The following is an 18,543-nucleotide window of genomic DNA, read 5'->3' as shown; positions in this document are numbered from 1 at the left end:
TTAAATTGCAGCAAGGGAGGTTTAAATTGGACATTAGGCAAAACTTCCTAACTGTCAGGGTGGTTAAGCACTGGAATAAATTGCCTAGGGAGGTTGTGGAATCTCCATCGTTGGAGATTTTTAAGAGCAGGTTAGACAAACACCTGTCAGAAATGGTCTGGATAATACTTAGTCCTGCCATGAATGCAGGGGACTGGACTAGATGACCTGTCAAGGTCCCTTCCAGTCTTACAATTCTATGATTATCATAATCACTATTAGTGCCTACGAGCCTCTCTCATGGGCTATGGTCTCATTGTGCACATACTAAAACAACAGTCCCTGCCCAAAGGAAGTTCTAATCTAAAGTTTGTATAGGCATTTCTATAGGCCCACATCACCAGGGGCCAAGTCCTCCAGAGAGAGGCACTAACCCCCCCCCCCGGGTCTACATTAGAGAAATTTGCACCAATGCAACATTAAATGCCCCCAGCAGTGGCCAAGGTGCCACAAGACCGGAGCTGCAGGCCCACAGGTCTGTGTGCTAACCACAGCACCATCGCCTACAAGAACGTCCAGGGCCGGGTACCAACCATCCAACTGTTTGCAAAAAAACTGCAACCCGCATGCGCACAACCTACTACAGCAACAATTCCCGCACCGCCCAGGTCACAGAGCTGCGCATGCGCACAGTTCGCCTACTCTTCCCCCCCCCCGCTAATTGCGTTCTGAGGGCGGCGCATGCGCGCAGGAGGACGCATGGCCTCAGCTTGGCGCGCGCGCCGAAAGCACGCTCCCCCCCCTCGGCGGGTTGCGCGAGCGTTTCCGTTTCCGGTGCGCGGGTTCCGGAATCCGGCCGGAAGTCGGGGAGCGACGAGTGTCCTAGCGCCGGGAGCGGGCCGCGGAGCCGGGAGCAGCCCGGGCGGGCCGGCCGAGGAGCCGGGACTCAGCCACCGCCGCCGCCATGGTGTTCTACTTCACCTCCAGCGGTGAGCCCCCGGCCCCGCCCCCCTCGGGCCTTCTCCACCCGCCTCGGCTCGGGGCGCCCTCCTACCCCCTGAGAGCCCCGCCCCCCATGGGCGCCATTGCCCCCCCACCGGAAGTTCCCCCCCCGCCCCCGCCGCATCACCTGGCTGCCTGGCGCTTCCCCGCAATCACCGGCCTCCCTCCCTGCTCGCTGCTCGCCACCTCTTCCAGCCTCGGGCATCCGCTGCTCCCTTCGCGCAAGAACAGGGTGCCCCCACACACACACCTTTCCGGGGGGGGCGGGTGTTTCTCTCCCGCCGTGCCCTGGGGGCTCCCATTCTCCCTAGGGATCATTCATGCTCTTCCCCACCCGCCCTCGTGCATCACCCAGTCTGTTCGGGCCGCCTGCCCTCGAACCATATAAGCAGGATGGGGTGGTGCCCGTCCTGCCCACCTCTCCCGTCCCAAGGGCCGGCCAGCCAGCCCCGGGTTGTTCTCACTGGTGTGTTCTTGGACTGCATCCCGTCTAGTGATCCATCGTCATAACAAAGCAATGGGGCTCCCACCCTGACCCCAGGAAGAGAATTTGACTATCTCCTCCATCCTGCTGTTAGGAAAGCTTTCCAGAGTTTCGCTTTGCCTTTTCCCTGGCTTGTGTGCCCTTGGTCCCGTAGCAATACACGAACCTAAGCAGATGCTGTCTCTTCCCTTAAAAAAAATTATCACTGTGGTAGTGTCCAGGTATGAAGGAAGACAGGGCCCCTGCCCCACAGAGCTTACAGTCTGAGGTCCTGGGTGTGTTCAAGGAAACTTCTAAAATGTTGATCTTAAAAACACTGGGAAGCCCTAGTGCTGATGGGTTGCTGTCATTGTCTTAACTACCATGTCAGGTAGACCTGTTCTTAGCAGGGTTAGATAGTAGCGTTTAAAACAGTGACTGCAGCTAAGAGGCCCTTTGCACTAGGGTTCCTGTCGTTGCTAGAGCCAGTGGCACTGAATGGACATAAGTAGTGGCCAGGGTCTTTGAGTCCAATGTACTATGAAGGGTGGGGGAGAGGGATAATACAGTGTCTCTATTTCTTACTACTTTTTAAACGAATGCTTTCTACAAGCCCATGTACAAAGATTGGGGCTTCATAACAGACCAGGTGAAATCCAAATTTTAGTGCGGTGTGGGTGAGCTTTGTTGGTGGTTTTAACATGCCCTCCAAAAAACCCTACGTTCAGGAATTTAAGACCTTCACAGCCTTATCTTGTTCACTCTTCCTCTTTTATTTTTCTCTTGGGATGGAACATCTTAACTATACATCTTTTCTCCATTCTTCCTCTCTTGGTTTTATCCCTCTGACCTTTTAGTGATCTGAGTATAACCTTGTTTGTTTCTTGTGATTCTTCTTATTTATGTTCTCTGGACTGGAGGAAAAGCTTTTCATTTCTATCGCACCTTTCATCCCTTAGAGGATTTCAAAGCACGTTACAAATGCAGCAAACTGATACATGAACATCACTTAATCCGACACTGAAATGTAGCCATTTTCTACTGATGTTCAGGCAGCCGCTGGGTGCTCAAAAGTGAGTGCTGGGTTTCCTGGCTTTTTAGGGCACCGAGTACACAAGCCTGAAGTGAGTCCCAGGGTCTTCTAACTAGCAGCTCCTGAGTACTGGCACTTCTTTGCCAATTAGGTGCTCTTTTGCTGCTCATTGGTTTGGTGATAGAACCACAAGATCACTGTCTTTGAAAACCCTTTGCAGTTTGAAGAAAGAACAGGAGTACTTGTGGCACCTTAGAGACTAACAAATTTATTAGAGCATAAGTTTGCAGTTTGAGGATGTCTTACCCTCTCCCCAACCCCTCTAATGCCACTGTACATAAATGGAGCTATAGTTCTATCTAGAGCAGAGGTTCCCAAACTTCGTTGCTGTGCCTCCCTTCAGAGCTTCATATCTCATGTATGCCTCCTCCTTCCTCACTTCCCCAGGCTCCTTGCTCTGACCGTCCCAGCCTACTGCTCCCTCTTGCAGCCACAGCCTTGTCTCTCCCCTGTTTCCCCCCCAGACCTCTACTAGACTGCACCTGCTGACTCCACTCACTGGCTCTAGCTGCTTCCTCCACTGCCTTCTGCTATGGGCCCGGCATGTGAAAGCAGGATGTGAGCTGAGATGTGGGACAGTAACAGACACTGCAGGGGCAGGCTTGCCAACCTGTCCCCTTGTGCACTAGCCACTGCTGCCACTGTAGGGTGACCAGACAGCAAGTGTGAAAAATCGGGACGGGGGGGAGGTAATAGGAACCTATATAAGAAAAAGACCCAAAAATCGGGACTGACCCTATAAGATCGGGATATCTGGTCACCCTATGCCACTACTTCTACCTGTGGAGAGGCTCTGTCTCCCCTGACTCCTGTTCCTTGGAAAGTGGAAAGGATGCAGGAATGTTCTACTTCACATCAAGTACTCCTACCACCGATAACCTTGTTGTGCCGCCTCAGGAGGCCGCACTTCACAATTTGAAAACCTGTGATCAGGGGATTCTAGTGATATCATACTTAAGTCTTAAGTGGCCTGAATTAGAAAACAATAACCTCTTGCGAGTTATTTAAAACATCGTCCATTAATATCCAAGTGTATCAGATCATATAAGTTGAAAGGGATCTGCTGCTAGGTCATCTAATCCATTCCTGTAGCATTGTGGCAGGATTGACTTCATTTTCCCAAAACCATCCCAGGTCACTAAAAGTTCCCCAAAGGGACTGATTCGTAGTATGTGAGATACGGTTGATTTTACCACCATTGTATGTGCCATATATGTAAGTAGCCTTTCTTTCCATGGAGCTGCTCCAGCTGGTGTAGGATCAGGCCCCCCGTTTCTAAAGGAGACTTTTCTCTACACTGCCTCCTCCATGTAGCTTCTCACCATGCTGACTTCCATTCTCTGTTTTCAGAGACTAGGTCGCTGTCGCATGAAACTCCTGTCTTGATGGTTCAGCAGATTTCTCTAATTCCTATATCATCTTTGTAGCTATCCAATAAAAATCTGGACTCAGTGTTATATTTACACTGAGACGTGGATATGTTTTTATTTCCATCAATATAAACTAGAAGTTTAGTCCCTGTTTACTGTAATTTCTGAGTTTGTAAGCAGTTGATAATTTGGCTGGCTCCAAGTACTGTTTATGTCCACACACAGTATGGTTTTTACTCAGTAATCATGGAAACTAACCATGTGTAACCCTGGCCAGTGACCTAGGCTTGCACATAACTTTCTTTTTGCTACTGAGGTTGTGACTGTGTTGTCATATATAAGGGACCATCTAACTGTCTGTATAACATGGTTAGGCAGTGGTTCTTCCTCTCAATTTTCTCTACAGTTGTATATCCCAAAGTATATTGCCCCTCTTGTTCCCCTGCCTGTCTTAACGTGCGCGGTCCCTTGCTGGGGGAGTTACGAGAGAGACGTCCAGTTTTTCTCAGAATAGCATGATACAGATGTCTAGGCAGAGTGATGGGTGTGGACACACAAGAAGAGAGAGGAATTAGGTAGGATGCTTCAAGAATTTAGGTGACTTGTCGAAGGCCACAAAGGGGGTCAGCATCAGAGCTGCGAATAGAGCTTAGGAATTTTTGACTCCCAGTCCTATGCTGGGATGACAGGACTGCACCCTGCTTTAATTATATAAAGCAAAAGTGAGCCCGAACCTCATGAAGTGTCTTGCCCCGAGGACTGTCAAACTGCTGACTAGTCTTCCAAGGGAACTGGTGGAAACCTGGTTGTTTGTTCTCTATGACTTTTTAAAGTGACTCAATCTTGCCCTGGCCCCTGGGAAGGGAATGGGGTGGATTAGATGTTCGGAGACATAGATGGTGTGTTTGTCAGTACCTCTGGACACAGTTTTGTCTGAAACTCCTTTTAATGTGTGTCCTCTTTCTATCCCTCAGTTGTTCCCGCCGTTTACAGCATTTACATGGGAAAAGATAAATATGAAAGTAAGTACATGAAAATACTTGGGCAAGGCTTGATAGGTTGGGATTTGCTTTTTTTTTTTTTGCCTTTTTTAACCTTGTTTCTTAATTTTCCTCTTTGATTTTACTGCATTGTTTGAAGGCAGATTTTTCCTGATAGCTGCTTTGCAAATTGCTATACACTAACTCCTTATGTAGTCTGTAGCATTACTTTATACCATTGTCGGGGGTTGGTGAGAGGGGAAGCTGTCCGTGGACTTAATCTGAAGTCAGTGGGCACTCTGGGCTTTTTGTCAGGCTATAAAATGGTCAAGGAAACAATGGTAGAAGCCTAGCATGGTTTGTCAGCATTTTATTTAGTTGGTTTCATTGTTCCCTGCATAATTGGTCAGTTTTTCCCATCTTGAGTTACTGTTCTTCAACTAAAATAGGTTTTCTGTTGCTGTGTCCTCTTCCAACAAACCAGGGTACAGTCTTGCTTCATTTCATGTCACTGCTTGCCATTCAGTACTTGAGGCAAAACCAAACTTAGCACTTCAATTGAAGAGAGTTGGTGCTTTATCTTGGGAACTCCCCTCTTGAAAATCTCCTACATTGGACATTTATGCAAATATCAGTGTCTCCCAATTAAAAAAAAACAACAACCTGAGACTGGAGTGGGGGAAAAGGGATAGAAATTAGAAATGTTCAGAGTCTTGGCCTTAGCACCTTTGTGCCCAAGAGCACTGTGTGTTTCAGGCCCTATTTGGGGTTCCATCACTCTCACTCTCCAGGTGCCATACTGTGGGGCAAACACTCTTGATATTAGCAATCATTTCCCCTCATTGCCAGTGTCTCCGTGGGCAGTTTCGTTGGCTGCTGGGGGAAGTATCCTTCTTTGCTCAGTATTCTTTTTTTCATGCCTGCAGATGAAGACCTGATAAAATATGGCTGGCCTGAAGATATTTGGTAGGTACTGAAAAGAGCCGTGTAAATCCTTTATGCTTGTGAAATGAAAGGCCCTTCATAGTGAACTTCAGTGGGGGGCAGTGTTGGTGCTCTCCTGGCTACTCTAGGTGCTATTCAGAATATTAACGAGTTTAAACACCGTCACGGAGGGCTGTAGAGTAGCACCTAGAGGTCCCAGCTGAGGTTGGGGCCGCACTGTGCTAGGTACTTTCTCACACACATAGTAAGAGCTGGTTCCTGCCCCTGTAGAGTTCATAATACAATATGGCTTGTGTGCACATAATAGTGATATGGAGCTATACCTATCTCCTAGAACTGGAAGGGACCTTGAAAGGTCATCGAGTCCAGCCCCCTGCCTTCACTAGCAGGACCAAGTACTGATTTTGCCCCAGATCCCTAAGTGGCCCCCTCAAGGATTGAACTCTCAACCCTGGGTTTAGCAGGCCAATGCTCAAACCACTGAGCTGTCCCTCCCTCTGTGGAATAGGTGTGCCCACACGTGAAGTTATTCAGCAATAGCTGTTCTTTAATAACCGTGTAGGCGAACTTTAAACAGACAAGGTAAAGGGTGATAGGTAGGGCCCTACCAAATTCATGGTCCATTTTGGTTAATTTCACAGTCATAGGATTTAAAAAATCATAAATGTCATGGTTTCAGCTATTTAAATCTGAAATTTCACAGTGTTGTAATTGTAGGGGGGTCCTGACTCAGAAAGGAGTTGTGTGAGCAGGGTCACAAGGTTATCGTAGGGGGGTTGCAGTACCCCTATTCTTACTTCTGCCTTCAGAGCTGGGCAGCCAGAGAGCGGCAGCTGCTGGCCGGGATCTGAGCTCTGAAAGCAGAGCCTCCGCCAATGGCAGCGCGGAAGTAAGGATGGCGTGGTATGGTATTGTCACCCTTACTTCTGCACTGTTGCTGCAGAGCTGGGCCCTCAGTCAGCAGCCACCACTCTCCAGCCGCCCAGCTCTGAAGGCAGCAGCACAGAAGGGTGGCATAGTATGGTATTGTCACACTTACTTCTGCGCTGCTGCTGGCGGGGCGCTGCCTTCAAAGCTGGGGGCCCAGCTAACAGCCGCCACTCTCCGGTTGCCCAGCTCTGAAGTCAGCGCAGAAGTAAGGGTGGCAAAACCATGACCTTCCCTCCCCCCCCCCCCCCCCCAAATAAAATAAAAATAACCTTGTGACCCCCCTGCAACTCCCTTTTGGGTCAGGACCCCTAATTTGAGAAACACTGGTCTCCCCCATTAAATCTATACAATATAGGATAAAAGCACACAAAATACCAGATTTCACCGGGGGAGACCAGATTTCATGGTTCGTGATGAGTTTTTCATGGCTGTGAATTTGGTAGGGCCCTAGTGATAGCGGAGACAGGCACAGAGGTGAAATAACGTGTCCCAAGTCACATGGCAGATCAGGGACAGTGATGAGAATAGAACCGAGGTCTCCTGACCCCCCAGATCAGTATCCTCTCCACAGGAACATGCTCGTTCTCCAGCCCAGTCCCTTTGTCTGATTTCTTCTTGTACATGTATATACACAATGTCACCATCATGTCTACTGTATTCACACGCTGCCTGGCAGAGTGAAATATTCCCTGTCCTCCTGTCTCAGCTCTTGCCTTCGTTCTTGCTCCATGAGTTGAGCTTGAATGACTCTCAGAATCATGAGGCAAGAGTTATGCATAACGTAAGCAGACCTAACTGGTCGCATGTGCAGGGGTGGCTACGGGCTCTTTACCACACATGTTGACGTAGTTTTGGTCCCCCTACGTGGAACAGGAAATAATCAGAGAGAGGACAACTCACTGTTAGCTACAATAGCTGCAGCTCACTGCTTTAAAATCATGACTGGTATAGAGAAAGTAAATAAGGAAGCGTTATTTACTTCTTCTGATAATACAAGAACAAGGGGCCACCAAATGAAATTAATAGGTAGCAGGTTTAAAACAAACACAAAGTATTTTTTTCATGCAACACACTGTCAGCCTCTGGAACTCCATGTTGTGAAGGCCAATACTATAACAGGGTTCAAAAGGGAGCTAGATAGCCATTGATAGACCTATCGTCCATGAATCTATTAACCAGGATGGACAGGGATGGTGTCCCTAGCCTCTGTTTGCCAGAAGCTGGGATTGGGTGACAGGGGATGGATCACTTGATGATTACCTGTCTGTTCATTCCCTTTCGGGCACCTGCCATTGGCCACTGTCGCAAGACAGGATACTGGGCTCGATGGACCTTTGATCTGACCCAGTATGGCCGTTATGTTCACATATGCCATTGATTGCTGTCTGTGTTAATCCTTAACACATTTTCTGTGTTGGCAGTGGCCAAATTTGCTTGGGGCCTTGTAAAGCTGTTAGATGATATATGGAATGGGCCAGATATCTCTGTAGACAAACTTCCACATACAAACCCCATCATCTTAATTGATACTTGCTTCCTTGTTAGCCATTTCAGCCGAGAGGCTAATTAATTGAGTGGGCCATATAGACTGTCCTCCCTTCTCGTTCCTAGAGATGGTCTTTTTGGGGGTGGATTGAGGCATATTGGTGGAGCTAGTGTGGAAGAAGCATGCGCTGCCTCTGCTTTTCTTGCACCTGCTCTGAAAATTAAGGATGTAAGACTCTAGGAGCCTGTATACCCTGCCGTAAAACGCCCGCGGCTGGCCTGTGTCCGCTGTCTTGGGCTTGCGGGGCTTGGACTGCAGGGCTGTAAAATTGCCGTGTAGATATCGCAGGGCTCCAGAGCCTAGGTTCCTGCCCAAGCCTGGACATCTCCCCTGAAATTTTATAACTCTGGAGCCCAAGTCAGCTGACATGGGCCAGCTTTGAGTGTTTTATTGCAATGTAGACTTAGCCGATGATGGAGGGGGCAGGGATAGCTCAGTGGTTTGAGCATTGGCCTGCTAAACCCAGGGTTGTGAGTTCAATCCTTGAGGGGGGCCACTTAGGGATCTGGGGCAAAATCAGTACTTGGTCCTGCTAGTGAAGGCTGGGGCTGGACTTCCACTTCTAGGAGATAGGATATCTCCATATATTATTATTATGGGAGATCCTTAGATCTTGTTAGCATAACTGTCACTTTTAATAACACGCTTTGCTATAGTGCTATACTAATTTGTTTCTCTCACATAATTAGTTAACTGATGTAGTTAGAAAGGGTAGATTTCTATGCCATTTCCATAGGAATCACTAGAGGGAGCAAATAGCAATATCTTATCATAAGATCTTTCTGCTAATGTTGTCTGAGTATATTATGTTTCAGAGAAAATACAAGGTTTTTAAGTAACTGCTTCCTTTAGCTTTTCAATTTCCTCCTCTTAAAGATGGGTGAATATTTGCTCAAAGATTGAAACACCTGATAAGCTGTAACAATTCTGTTGCATGCTGTCAAATATGCATGTTCAGAATTTATTTTAATGCTTTTACCCATGGGACTACTAGTCTGTTATGGCAAACTATTGTAGCATTTATTTCAGAGCAAGTGACCCTCTGCTAAATGTGCCTTTGTATTCTGTAGGTTTCATGTGGATAAGCTCTCCTCTGCACACGTGTACCTCCGACTACACAAGGTAATCTCAGAATCCTGGTGCAGTTAAACAAGTATGTACTGGAATAACAGTGACCTGCAAAAGATTTCTTAAAAATTGGGTTTGTATCCTCATATTTCCAGAAAATATTTTTTCAGGAGTTAGTTTTCTGTGATTATTTTGAACACTAGAACTTTCAGAAATGTTAAGTCTAGTTCTCCCAGGTTTAGGCGGGTTTGTTGCCTCCAATATTTATTGAGATTCTACACCTAAATGTGGGAGAATTTATGTTCTGAAGATGCACATAATATGCTAGGCCAGGGGTCGGCAACCTTTCAGAAGTGGTGTGCCGAGTCTTCATTTATTCACTCTAATTTAAGGTTTCGCGTGCCAGTAATACATTTAAACATTTTTAGAAGTTCTCTTTCTACAAGTCTATAATATAGAACTAAGCTATTGTTGTATGTAAAGTAAATAAGGTTCTTAAAATGTTTAAGAAGCTTCATTTAAAATTAAATTCAAATGCAGAGCCCCCCGGACCGGTGGCCAGGACCCGGGCAGTGTGAGTGCCACTGAAAATCAGCTCACATGCCGCCTTTGGCACGCGTGCCATAGGTTGCCTACCCCTGTGCTAGGCATCCACACACACAGGAAGTCATGGTACCTGCCCTGAAGATCTTACAATCTGAGGCTCCCATTCCACTATGAGCTCTGGATGCATAGACCCACCTGCCCACACACGGTGCCCCTGATGTTAATGGGGGTCTGCAAGGGCGCAAGTGTGTAGTGGAACTTGGGCATATGTTAGTATGCAACCTAGGAAGGGCAGGGGAAGAGGGTACAACCAAAATATAGGACAAAACTGGAAGTCTCATTATCTGAGTACAGCGCCTGACCAATGTTCCATCTAACTTTTTCCATCAGTGTGCGGAACGAACTTTGTTATGTGCACCAATATCGAGCTGATGTGTGGATGTGCGCTGCCAGTAGAAACAAAAAACCGAGCTATAATATATATTTTTAAAAAGTTACCATAGGGATAATTACTCCAGCCAGGACAGGTTTGGCATTTTAGAACTCACTACTCAAAGAACTAAATTTAAGCATAAGAGAGAAATAAAACCACAAATAACAGCATTTTGAAAGAATAAAATTACCGAGAATATACGTGCACTGCAGGAAGTACCAAGAAGTAACGACAACACACGTATGTGCTGGGAGATGAGTGTGAAAGAGACACTGTCTGTGTATGTGTGTGGCAGAGACGCGTGCATGTGTACGTGCGTGCGCGTGTGTGCTGCGTGCTGGGGAAGTCTGAGAGACCGTGTGCTGTCTCTTTAAGGCACTCACCAGAAAGCTCCTCGTTCAGACTGCAGCAGCTCTCCTACTCCTGAGCTCTGTCCCCGCTCCCCAGCTCTGCAGAGATGGGGTACATGGGCAGGTGGGGGAGGGGGACACCCTGATATCAGTCCCCCTTTCTCTCCCCCCACCCCCACTCTGCACATCATGCAGGAGGGACCGGGGAACAGCTGGCCAGGGGCTCCAAGGCAGAAGACAGGAGCAACCTGGCTGCAGAGCAGCAGGGGGAGGGGACCTGAACACACACACCCCGGTGTGAACGGTATTTGATTCACTCCTGGGCAACCATGCAGCTTTGAGGGAACACAGCTCCTGGCTCTGCCATGGATTTGTGAGCTCTAGGACTAATCATTCTATCTCTACCTCATTCCCCTTTCAGTAAGAGGGGGCTAATACCTCTGAGGGGTATAGCGGCAAAGCCGTTTGTAAAGTGGTTTGAAATCCTTGGCTGGTAGGTGCTATAGAAGTGTAAAGCATTGTAAGCTGTGTTTGTAATGCAGGGGCTCATACCTGTGTTTGTATAGCATGGTCCAAGTGCACTGTTGGTGTGGTGTTCATAACTCCCATATTGCCCCCTCAAATGGCACAGTAAACCACTCATGTTTCCTTGGTCTGCTTTAGGGGCAGACAGTGGATGATATTCCCAAAGAAGTTTTGATAGACTGCGCCCATCTAGTGAAGGCCAATAGCATTCAAGGTAATATTCACTATTGAAATTGGCGAGTCTCCTATGGAGATTAAGGGATTGTGTACAAGGGGTGTGTGCAGGGGGGGGTGTCTATTCATAGAATCATAGAATATCAGGGTTGGAAGGGACCTCAGGAGGTATCTAGTCCAACCCCCTGCTCAAAGCAGGACCAATCCCCAACTAAATCATCCCAGCCTGGGCTTTCCAGCCCAAATTACTGAAATGTCTTGTTTTTGATGTCAGAAGAACGTTAAGTGTAAGTGCACTTCATAGCTTGCTGTTTTCATGGGAAACAAATGTCACTTGCAACAGCTGGTGCTGCTGCTGATATTTTCATACTGAAACTTTAATCTCCTGATTCCTGACGGTGCCTCTAAATCACTGTATGAGCCCAAAGGGGTCTTGGCGTTTTCCCTCTAATGCCCACTTGAGGCCCTCTTTGTAGCAAGCAGCCTTCTGGCAAAGCCAGACTCCATCTGGAGTTCGTTCACACTGCTTTGGCCCTTGCTGCCACAGAACGCGGTATTGCAATGTCCTTCTGTTCCATTGCAATGCTGTTACTTCAGAGAGGAGAACGAGGACAGATCCTTACAAGTGTTGCGGACTAGGAGCTATGTAACACAACATGACTCTGGCTGATTGTGGAGACAGCTCGTCAGAAGGTTCAGGGTGGGGAGGGAGAATAGAAATGTTTCCCCCTTCTGATCCTTTGATACAAGAACTCTCCTTCCTCTCTCCCCCCCCCCCCCCCTTACTGCTCTGTAGGCTGCAAAATGAACAACATCAATGTGGTGTACACGCCATGGACCAACCTGAAGAAAACGGCTGACATGGACGTGGGGCAGATAGGGTTTCACAGACAAAAGGATGTAAGTGTTTGCTGTGCAGCGGCAAAGAAACCCACCAGCTGACTGCAGTACCGTCCTTCTCCGGTATTGAGAGCTGAGTGTACTGTCTCTCACGCAAGGGCTCTAAAGCAGGGGAAACTGCTGTGGTCCAGGGGCATGGGGAAAATCCCAGCTGTTTTTTGGTGGGCTAAACTAAGTTTCCACGTGGGTATCGGAATATAATAAAGCAGCGGTTCTCAAACTGTGGGTTGGAACCCCAAAGTGGGTCAGGGCCCCATTTTAATGGGGTCGCCAGGGCTGGCTTAGACTTGCTGGGGCCCGGTGTCAAAGCCTGAGCCCCTCCAGCCGAAGCTGAAGCCCGAGGGCAGCAGGGCTTAGGTTAGAAGCCCCCTGCTTGGGGCTGAAGCCATTGGGCTTCGACTTTGGCCACCTGGGGCAGTGGGGCTGGGATGGGCTCAAGCTTTGGTCCCCCCTCCTGGGGTCGTGGTGCAATGAAGTTTGAGGGCCCCTGTAGTAAAGTAAAATCACTACAACACATGGAAGAAGGCACAAGTTACAAGAGGGATACAGAGCTGAGTAATTAGTTACGGCCACTATAAAATATTGCCAATATACAATATCCAAGTGCAGGACCGGCTCTAGGCACCAGCAAACCAAGCACGTGGTTGGGGTGGCACAATTCCAGGGGCGACATTCTGGGTGGTTTAGGGTTTGTGGGGTTTTTTTTTTTTTTTTTTTTTTGCTTTGGCAGTTGCACTCTCGGAGAGGTTTTTTTTTTTTCCCCCCCTTGGGGTGGCAAAAAACCTAGAGATACACTTTCTGCTTGAATTTCCAGCTACACTTGGATTATTGTCTTCAGTAAGATTGAAGCCCCTCTGACCTGGTAACAACATAATCGCAGCTGGTTTGCTTCTGACTGGTAACATTTTTAATAGGCGACCCCCTTTCATCTGGAAGTGGGAAGTTTTGAAAACCAGACTTCATCAGGTCCTCTTTCCTGTAAAATCTGGGTATTTTCATAATTTTAAATGTTGAAAGAACTTCCAGTCTTAAGATATGAATCTAGTTGTCACTTTCAAAATTGCTAACAGTCAGATTTGCGTTCAGAGAAGAGTTCTCTCTTAGCACCCTGCCAGGAAATCGTAAAGACTGACTTCCAGAGCGCTAGAGTTATGTGTCAAAAAGAGCTCGGTTGTCAGGGGCGAGAAGGAAAGATGGTCTCGTGGCAAAGGCCCATGTCTTGGATCTGAGTCCACCTCTGGCTCTTCCACGGATTTCCTGTGTGACTTTGGGGAAGCTATTTAATGTCTTGGGGCCCTGATCCAAAGCCCTCTGATGTCAGTGCACTCGCATAGACTTCAACAGGTTTTGACTCAGGCCATTGGTGCCTGAATTTTCCAGTCTTGAGAATGGGGATTGTATCTTCCTGGGTGTGTTAAGACTTTTGTCTGTAAGCTAGTTGGAGATCCTTGGATGGCAGGCTCTGTAGAAGTGCAAAGTGCTTGTTAAAACACAAACCAGTACTGGGAAGCGCAGGGTTGAAGACAGTGGTCCACAGAACAGGCACAGCGCTCTCAGTATCAACATGAGCGTCCCTTGCCAACATTCTCAGCACTAGTCCACAGAGACTCGCTTCAGGATTGGGTGGACGACCATTCTGCACGATCCAGTCAATCCTGGGCCTCTCTGCTGAGACTGCAGCCGAGAAAACCGATTAGTGATAGTTGTGACAGTGGTTTGTGTTCTTGTGCCCATCGGAGATTGTACCGTGTTCCCAGCTCTTTTCACACAGACCACTGAACAGCACCAGATGGCAATGACTTGCCCTCTGTTTAAATGAGATTCAGGAGCCACAGGTAAAGGTGAAAATGCTCCTTTTTTTGGCATTTACCTCACTGTGTGTAAAGTCTTTCTCAATGAAATGCAAGGTGGAAGCATTTTTGATAAAGATTATAGTTCTTTCCATCCCAAAGGTGAGAACAGTGACAGTGGAGAAGAAGGTGAATGAGATACTGAACAGGCTAGAGAAGACCAAAGTGGAGCGCTTCCCCGACCTGGCCGCTGAGAAGGAAGCCCGGGACAGAGAGGAGAGGAATGAGAAAAAAGCCCAGATCCAAGAGATGAAACGGAAAGAGAAGGAGGAAATGAAGAAAAAGAAAGAAATGGAAGATCTCAGGTGAGCAATGGCTGTGACTAACTCGAACTGTGAGTATTTCCTATCGGTGGGAGCGAGACTTCGATCAGTGCATGTCACGTGAGGTTCCTGTTGAGTCATTCGTACTCTGTTCTGTCTTAGACTGGTACAGTCTTAAGAAATAGTATTTGCTGTACCTGGCAACCCTTTCTTTGCCTTTGTCTTGAGAATTAGATGTAGTCACCCAATTCACTTAATAGAAACTGGAGTGAGGAATAGTAGAGCTGGGAGTCAGGATTCCTGGGTTCTTTTCCCACCTGTGCCACCAACTTGCTGTCTGAACTTGGACAAGTCACTGAACCCTGTGAAATAGGTATAATTGCCTACTATATCTGTAAAGCACTGAATTGCTCTGGTGAAAATCAACGCCTGTGTAGTGCTTGTCAAGCTTCAAAGCACTTCACATATAGTGATTTTAAAAACACAAATTAATCCTAGTGTACATGAAAGGCATTATGTACTCCTGTAAATGCACCATGATGAACAGCCTGTTGATCTTCCGGTCTGATGGTAGACATGCAGGAAACATTTGTGGCCATGTTGGTCCTTGAGTGAAGAGTAGATAAGGTAGATATGTTAACCCCCTGACTGTACCAAACAAACCTGGACACATAAGCAGTCTGACCCAGAAGGTATCCCAGGACTGCGTTGTACATATAAAATGTTACAATAAATAGTAAGTAATGTGTGTTTTAGATGGTCATGAGGCTGGAATTCAGGGAGCCTAAACCCCACAGCTCCTGTTGGAGCACTCAGTAATTCAAAGGAGCAATAACACAGAGGCAGCTGAGTCCCAGTTCAGTTTCGGAAGGCAAGAGGGAGTGCTGGTGGGGACATTGATTGGCCTCCGCAAGCCAGTTTTCTAGTAATCCTAAAGCAAAGAGGATTTTATAACCCCTTACTAGTTATCTTGCTTGTAGTGTATCTGGACAAAGCTGGAGAACAAATGTTGTAGAAAACCCTAGTCGATAGAAGAGGTCACCATAGTCCATCTCTGACTTGTGTTTTGTGTGCCAAGGTGTCTGTGCTCCCCACAGTACATTTAATCTTCAGTTAGGGCCGGAGTATGTTCTTTGGAAGACCAGCTAATGTTGAGATCTGATGGGTTTGAATTCCCTCTGAAGCACAGGAGGGCTAAGCTTGTAGGCACTCTGCCCTGTTTCACAATGTACGTTGAAAAATGCATCTTGCTGCATAATTTCTCTTCCCTTGCAGGAGCTACTCTTCGCTAATGAAGTCTGAGAACATGTCTTCCAACCAGGTATGTTGAGGCTGACACCTGTGAAGACCTTGCTTCCAGAGGCCTGAATAAGAATCAGAGCAGGGTAATAGGATACGGATGTGAAAGCAGGTTTCAGCCCAGTAGCTGCACGTGGTGAATTGTTCCATGCGTTCCCCCCCTCTTACCGTTGGAGTTACAGAACAAAATCCAAGGAGAAGGGAGCTGCATGATTACAGGGAAAAGAGAGTCTCTTTCCTGTAACGTCCTCTAGTCTAGAGATGTTAAACGGACCAAGGACACATCCGCTCCTTTCTTTTCTCTCCAGTCTCGCACTCTGCTGCTCTGAATTCCCTTCGGTTGTGTTCAGAGCCTCTCCTCAGCAGAGGTGAGGAAGTTGTGTGTGGGAAGGATCACAGAGTGCTATGGTGGGACAGCCACCGAAAGGAGAGTAAGAATTTTAAGTGAAATTCTGTTTGTCCTTTTGCCTGTTTAGTCCAGTGTCTGGTTTGTCTTGGGGCTGAGGGAATCCCCTATCTTTGTATTACTCTGTGACTAAACATGTACGTAGCCCTTAAACCAAGGGTGTCTCATTTGTCCTGAGGAGTAGGCAATCTAAAGGCCAACTGAAGCCAGGACATGGGACAACAGACCGGGAGAGGAAGGGCCAGGGGACTATAGAGAGACAGCTGAGATTGCTTGAAGAAGTGGATTTGAAGGAGGAGAGAAGGGAGCATCTTGTGTTAGGAGCCGCATGTTATGAGACACAGAGCTGGGAGTCGGAGCAGCGAGACACGACTGAGATAGCATGGGCAAGCATAAGGAAAATGAGCGCTGAGAGATGAATGGGAGCTGGGTTACGTAAGGACCTAAGCTGAGTGAGGAAGGCATTGTTTCCCTGGTGCGTACTGGGCTCTTATCCTTCCTCTGAAAGCAGGTACCCTCACTTGCTGTTGCATTGGTGATATCTCTAGGCAAACAAGGAGCTCAGAGTGCCTCACACAAATCTTTATTTCAAATCTGTTCACCCATCACATCCCCAGAGGCTCAGCAGCTGCTTGAGATGGGTTTATGGTTTTCATGGGTTTGTGGGGGGGTTTTGGTGACTTTTCTGGCTGGTTTCCAGATCCCAGGTAAGCCTGCTTGGGTAAAAAGAACTATGGGGTTTAAGCAGCAGCACCTCCTGCTGTGTATGTGCAAGCTGTGTCTGGTTAGTGACCTGCCTTGTGAGGAAATGCCCATGTATGGGGTCATCACCCCTCTCTGTGTGTAAGCCACATGTGTTGTCAGATTGGTGCCTTTAAGCTGGGGTCAGCTCAAGTTACGGTCACAAAGGGCAGATACACAGGAGTGCTGGCAAGAGACTGATCTCCACTTCATGGCCTGAGTCACATGATATAGGTAAAGGTTACTAACGTAACCAGTTCAGGGGTTATCAGAGCTTAATCCCCAGTCCCCTGCCTCCCAGGGTTACATGTGGATGGATGATCTGCTGTACTGGGAATGTATGGAGCCCATTTACTGGATGGCTAGCAAGCACTGCAGATTTTATATTTCATCTGTATCCCATACAGTTGGCTGGTTGGGTCCTAGGCTTTGAGTTAGAGGGGACAATCTCTCAATGGGGTATACTTCTTGAATGAACAGGAGAATACTCATATTCAACATGTGAAATGTTAGCAACAGAATCCAAAGAACCCAGCTTTGGGATTTGTTAGTTTCAGAACTCTGACCGTGAGCCTTGTGAGTAAGCCTGGGCTGATTTTATGGCCATTGTATCGAAACCAGAAAAAACTCAGACACTTCCTTAAACGATGGGAGAGGCTGAGAGGCTGCTGACTACACCAGCGGCTTTCAGTCTGGGGGTCTGCAGACTGGCTAAGATTTCTAAAGGGGTCTGCACCTCCACTGGACATTTTTTAGGGGTCAGCAAATGAAGGAAGTGTAGTCCCGTGGCTTTCAACCTATCTCGCCGGTGTTCAACTTCCATTTTACAAAGGTATCTCAATAATTCCATTCTTTCCTTCCCCACAGGATGGCAATGATTCGGATGACTTCATGTGAATTGGGCACTCTCTCCTTTCTGAATTGGGAGATGGACTGCCATGTCTGAATTTTTCACCCTCAATAAGATGCCAAAAAACCAAATGCTGACTTCAGTTTCAGACCCTGTTTGAACCTTCAATGGCAATATTGGACCAGATCTGTGCCATGTATCTCCTAAAGCTAGTACTGTGTGTGTGTGTGTGTGAGAGAGAGAGAGACTGAGTGAGTGGGGGGAGCATACATTCTGGTTCTAAAAGAATCTTGATATATTTATTTTGAGAGGAGGGGCTTTTAATGTGAGCTACAGGAGTGTTGTGCTGCCGTAGTGAATTGGCAGTAGACCGATTCAAAAAATGTTGCCATTATCGCCATGTCTCCCGGGTATAAACTCAAACCTGAAATCAGAATTGCTGAGCTGAGGACTCTGCTCTCCTCTTGCTGAGTGATTCTTGTTGACGGGACATATGTGTTCATCAAAGCCAGGGGATCCCTGTAAACCGGGGGAGCCTGAACTTGGCCCAGCTGATGACCATATTGCAAATCTGCCTGGAGCCAAAGAGCTCCACCTATCTTGTAAATGTAGCAAATTGTAGCTGCCCTCATTTTAATATGGAGCTACCGCCTATGGAGACGAGTCTTGGCCTGCATAGCAGCCTGACCGCTGTGAGTGAGATGGAGCAATGCATGCTGGGGATGTGGTGTCTGAGGCTGTACGTCTGTAGGATAGTCATAAATTGTATTGGGCTGCACTCGGGACTCCGCTCTTCTAAAGGATTAAGTTTGCAAATAAGGCGTTGAAAA

The 18,543-nt window shown here is 47.4% G+C and overlaps 1 protein-coding gene across 1 annotated transcript; it reads left to right on the top strand.

Moving 5' to 3' along the window:
- Positions 1 to 830: 830 nt before the first annotated feature.
- Positions 831 to 18,533, top strand: CCDC25 (coiled-coil domain containing 25). The gene is made up of 9 exons (XM_054023759.1): positions 831 to 968; positions 4,882 to 4,929; positions 5,814 to 5,853; positions 9,379 to 9,430; positions 11,369 to 11,444; positions 12,201 to 12,304; positions 14,257 to 14,459; positions 15,693 to 15,738; positions 17,731 to 18,533. Exons 1-9 carry the CDS (start codon positions 944 to 946, stop codon positions 17,758 to 17,760), a joined length of 624 nt encoding a protein of 207 aa, XP_053879734.1. The 5' UTR covers positions 831 to 943; the 3' UTR covers positions 17,761 to 18,533.
- The last annotated feature ends 10 nt before the right edge of the window (positions 18,534 to 18,543 follow it).

The sequence above is a fragment of the Malaclemys terrapin genome, chromosome 3 (assembly GCF_027887155.1).
Source record: "Malaclemys terrapin pileata isolate rMalTer1 chromosome 3, rMalTer1.hap1, whole genome shotgun sequence".
In the NCBI taxonomy this organism is placed as follows: Eukaryota; Metazoa; Chordata; order Testudines; family Emydidae; genus Malaclemys; species Malaclemys terrapin.
This window is presented reverse-complemented; position numbering and strand designations above follow the sequence as displayed.

Bases quoted from the DNA above. Each gene is read 5' to 3' on its own strand.
- CCDC25 (XM_054023759.1), top strand. From the start codon at position 944: ATGGTGTTCTACTTCACCTCCAGCG. The intron at 4,930-5,813 runs GTAAGTACATGA...TCATGCCTGCAG, and splicing joins GGGAAAAGATAAATATGAAA to ATGAAGACCTGATAAAATAT. The intron at 14,460-15,692 runs GTGAGCAATGGC...CTTCCCTTGCAG, and splicing joins AAAGAAATGGAAGATCTCAG to GAGCTACTCTTCGCTAATGA.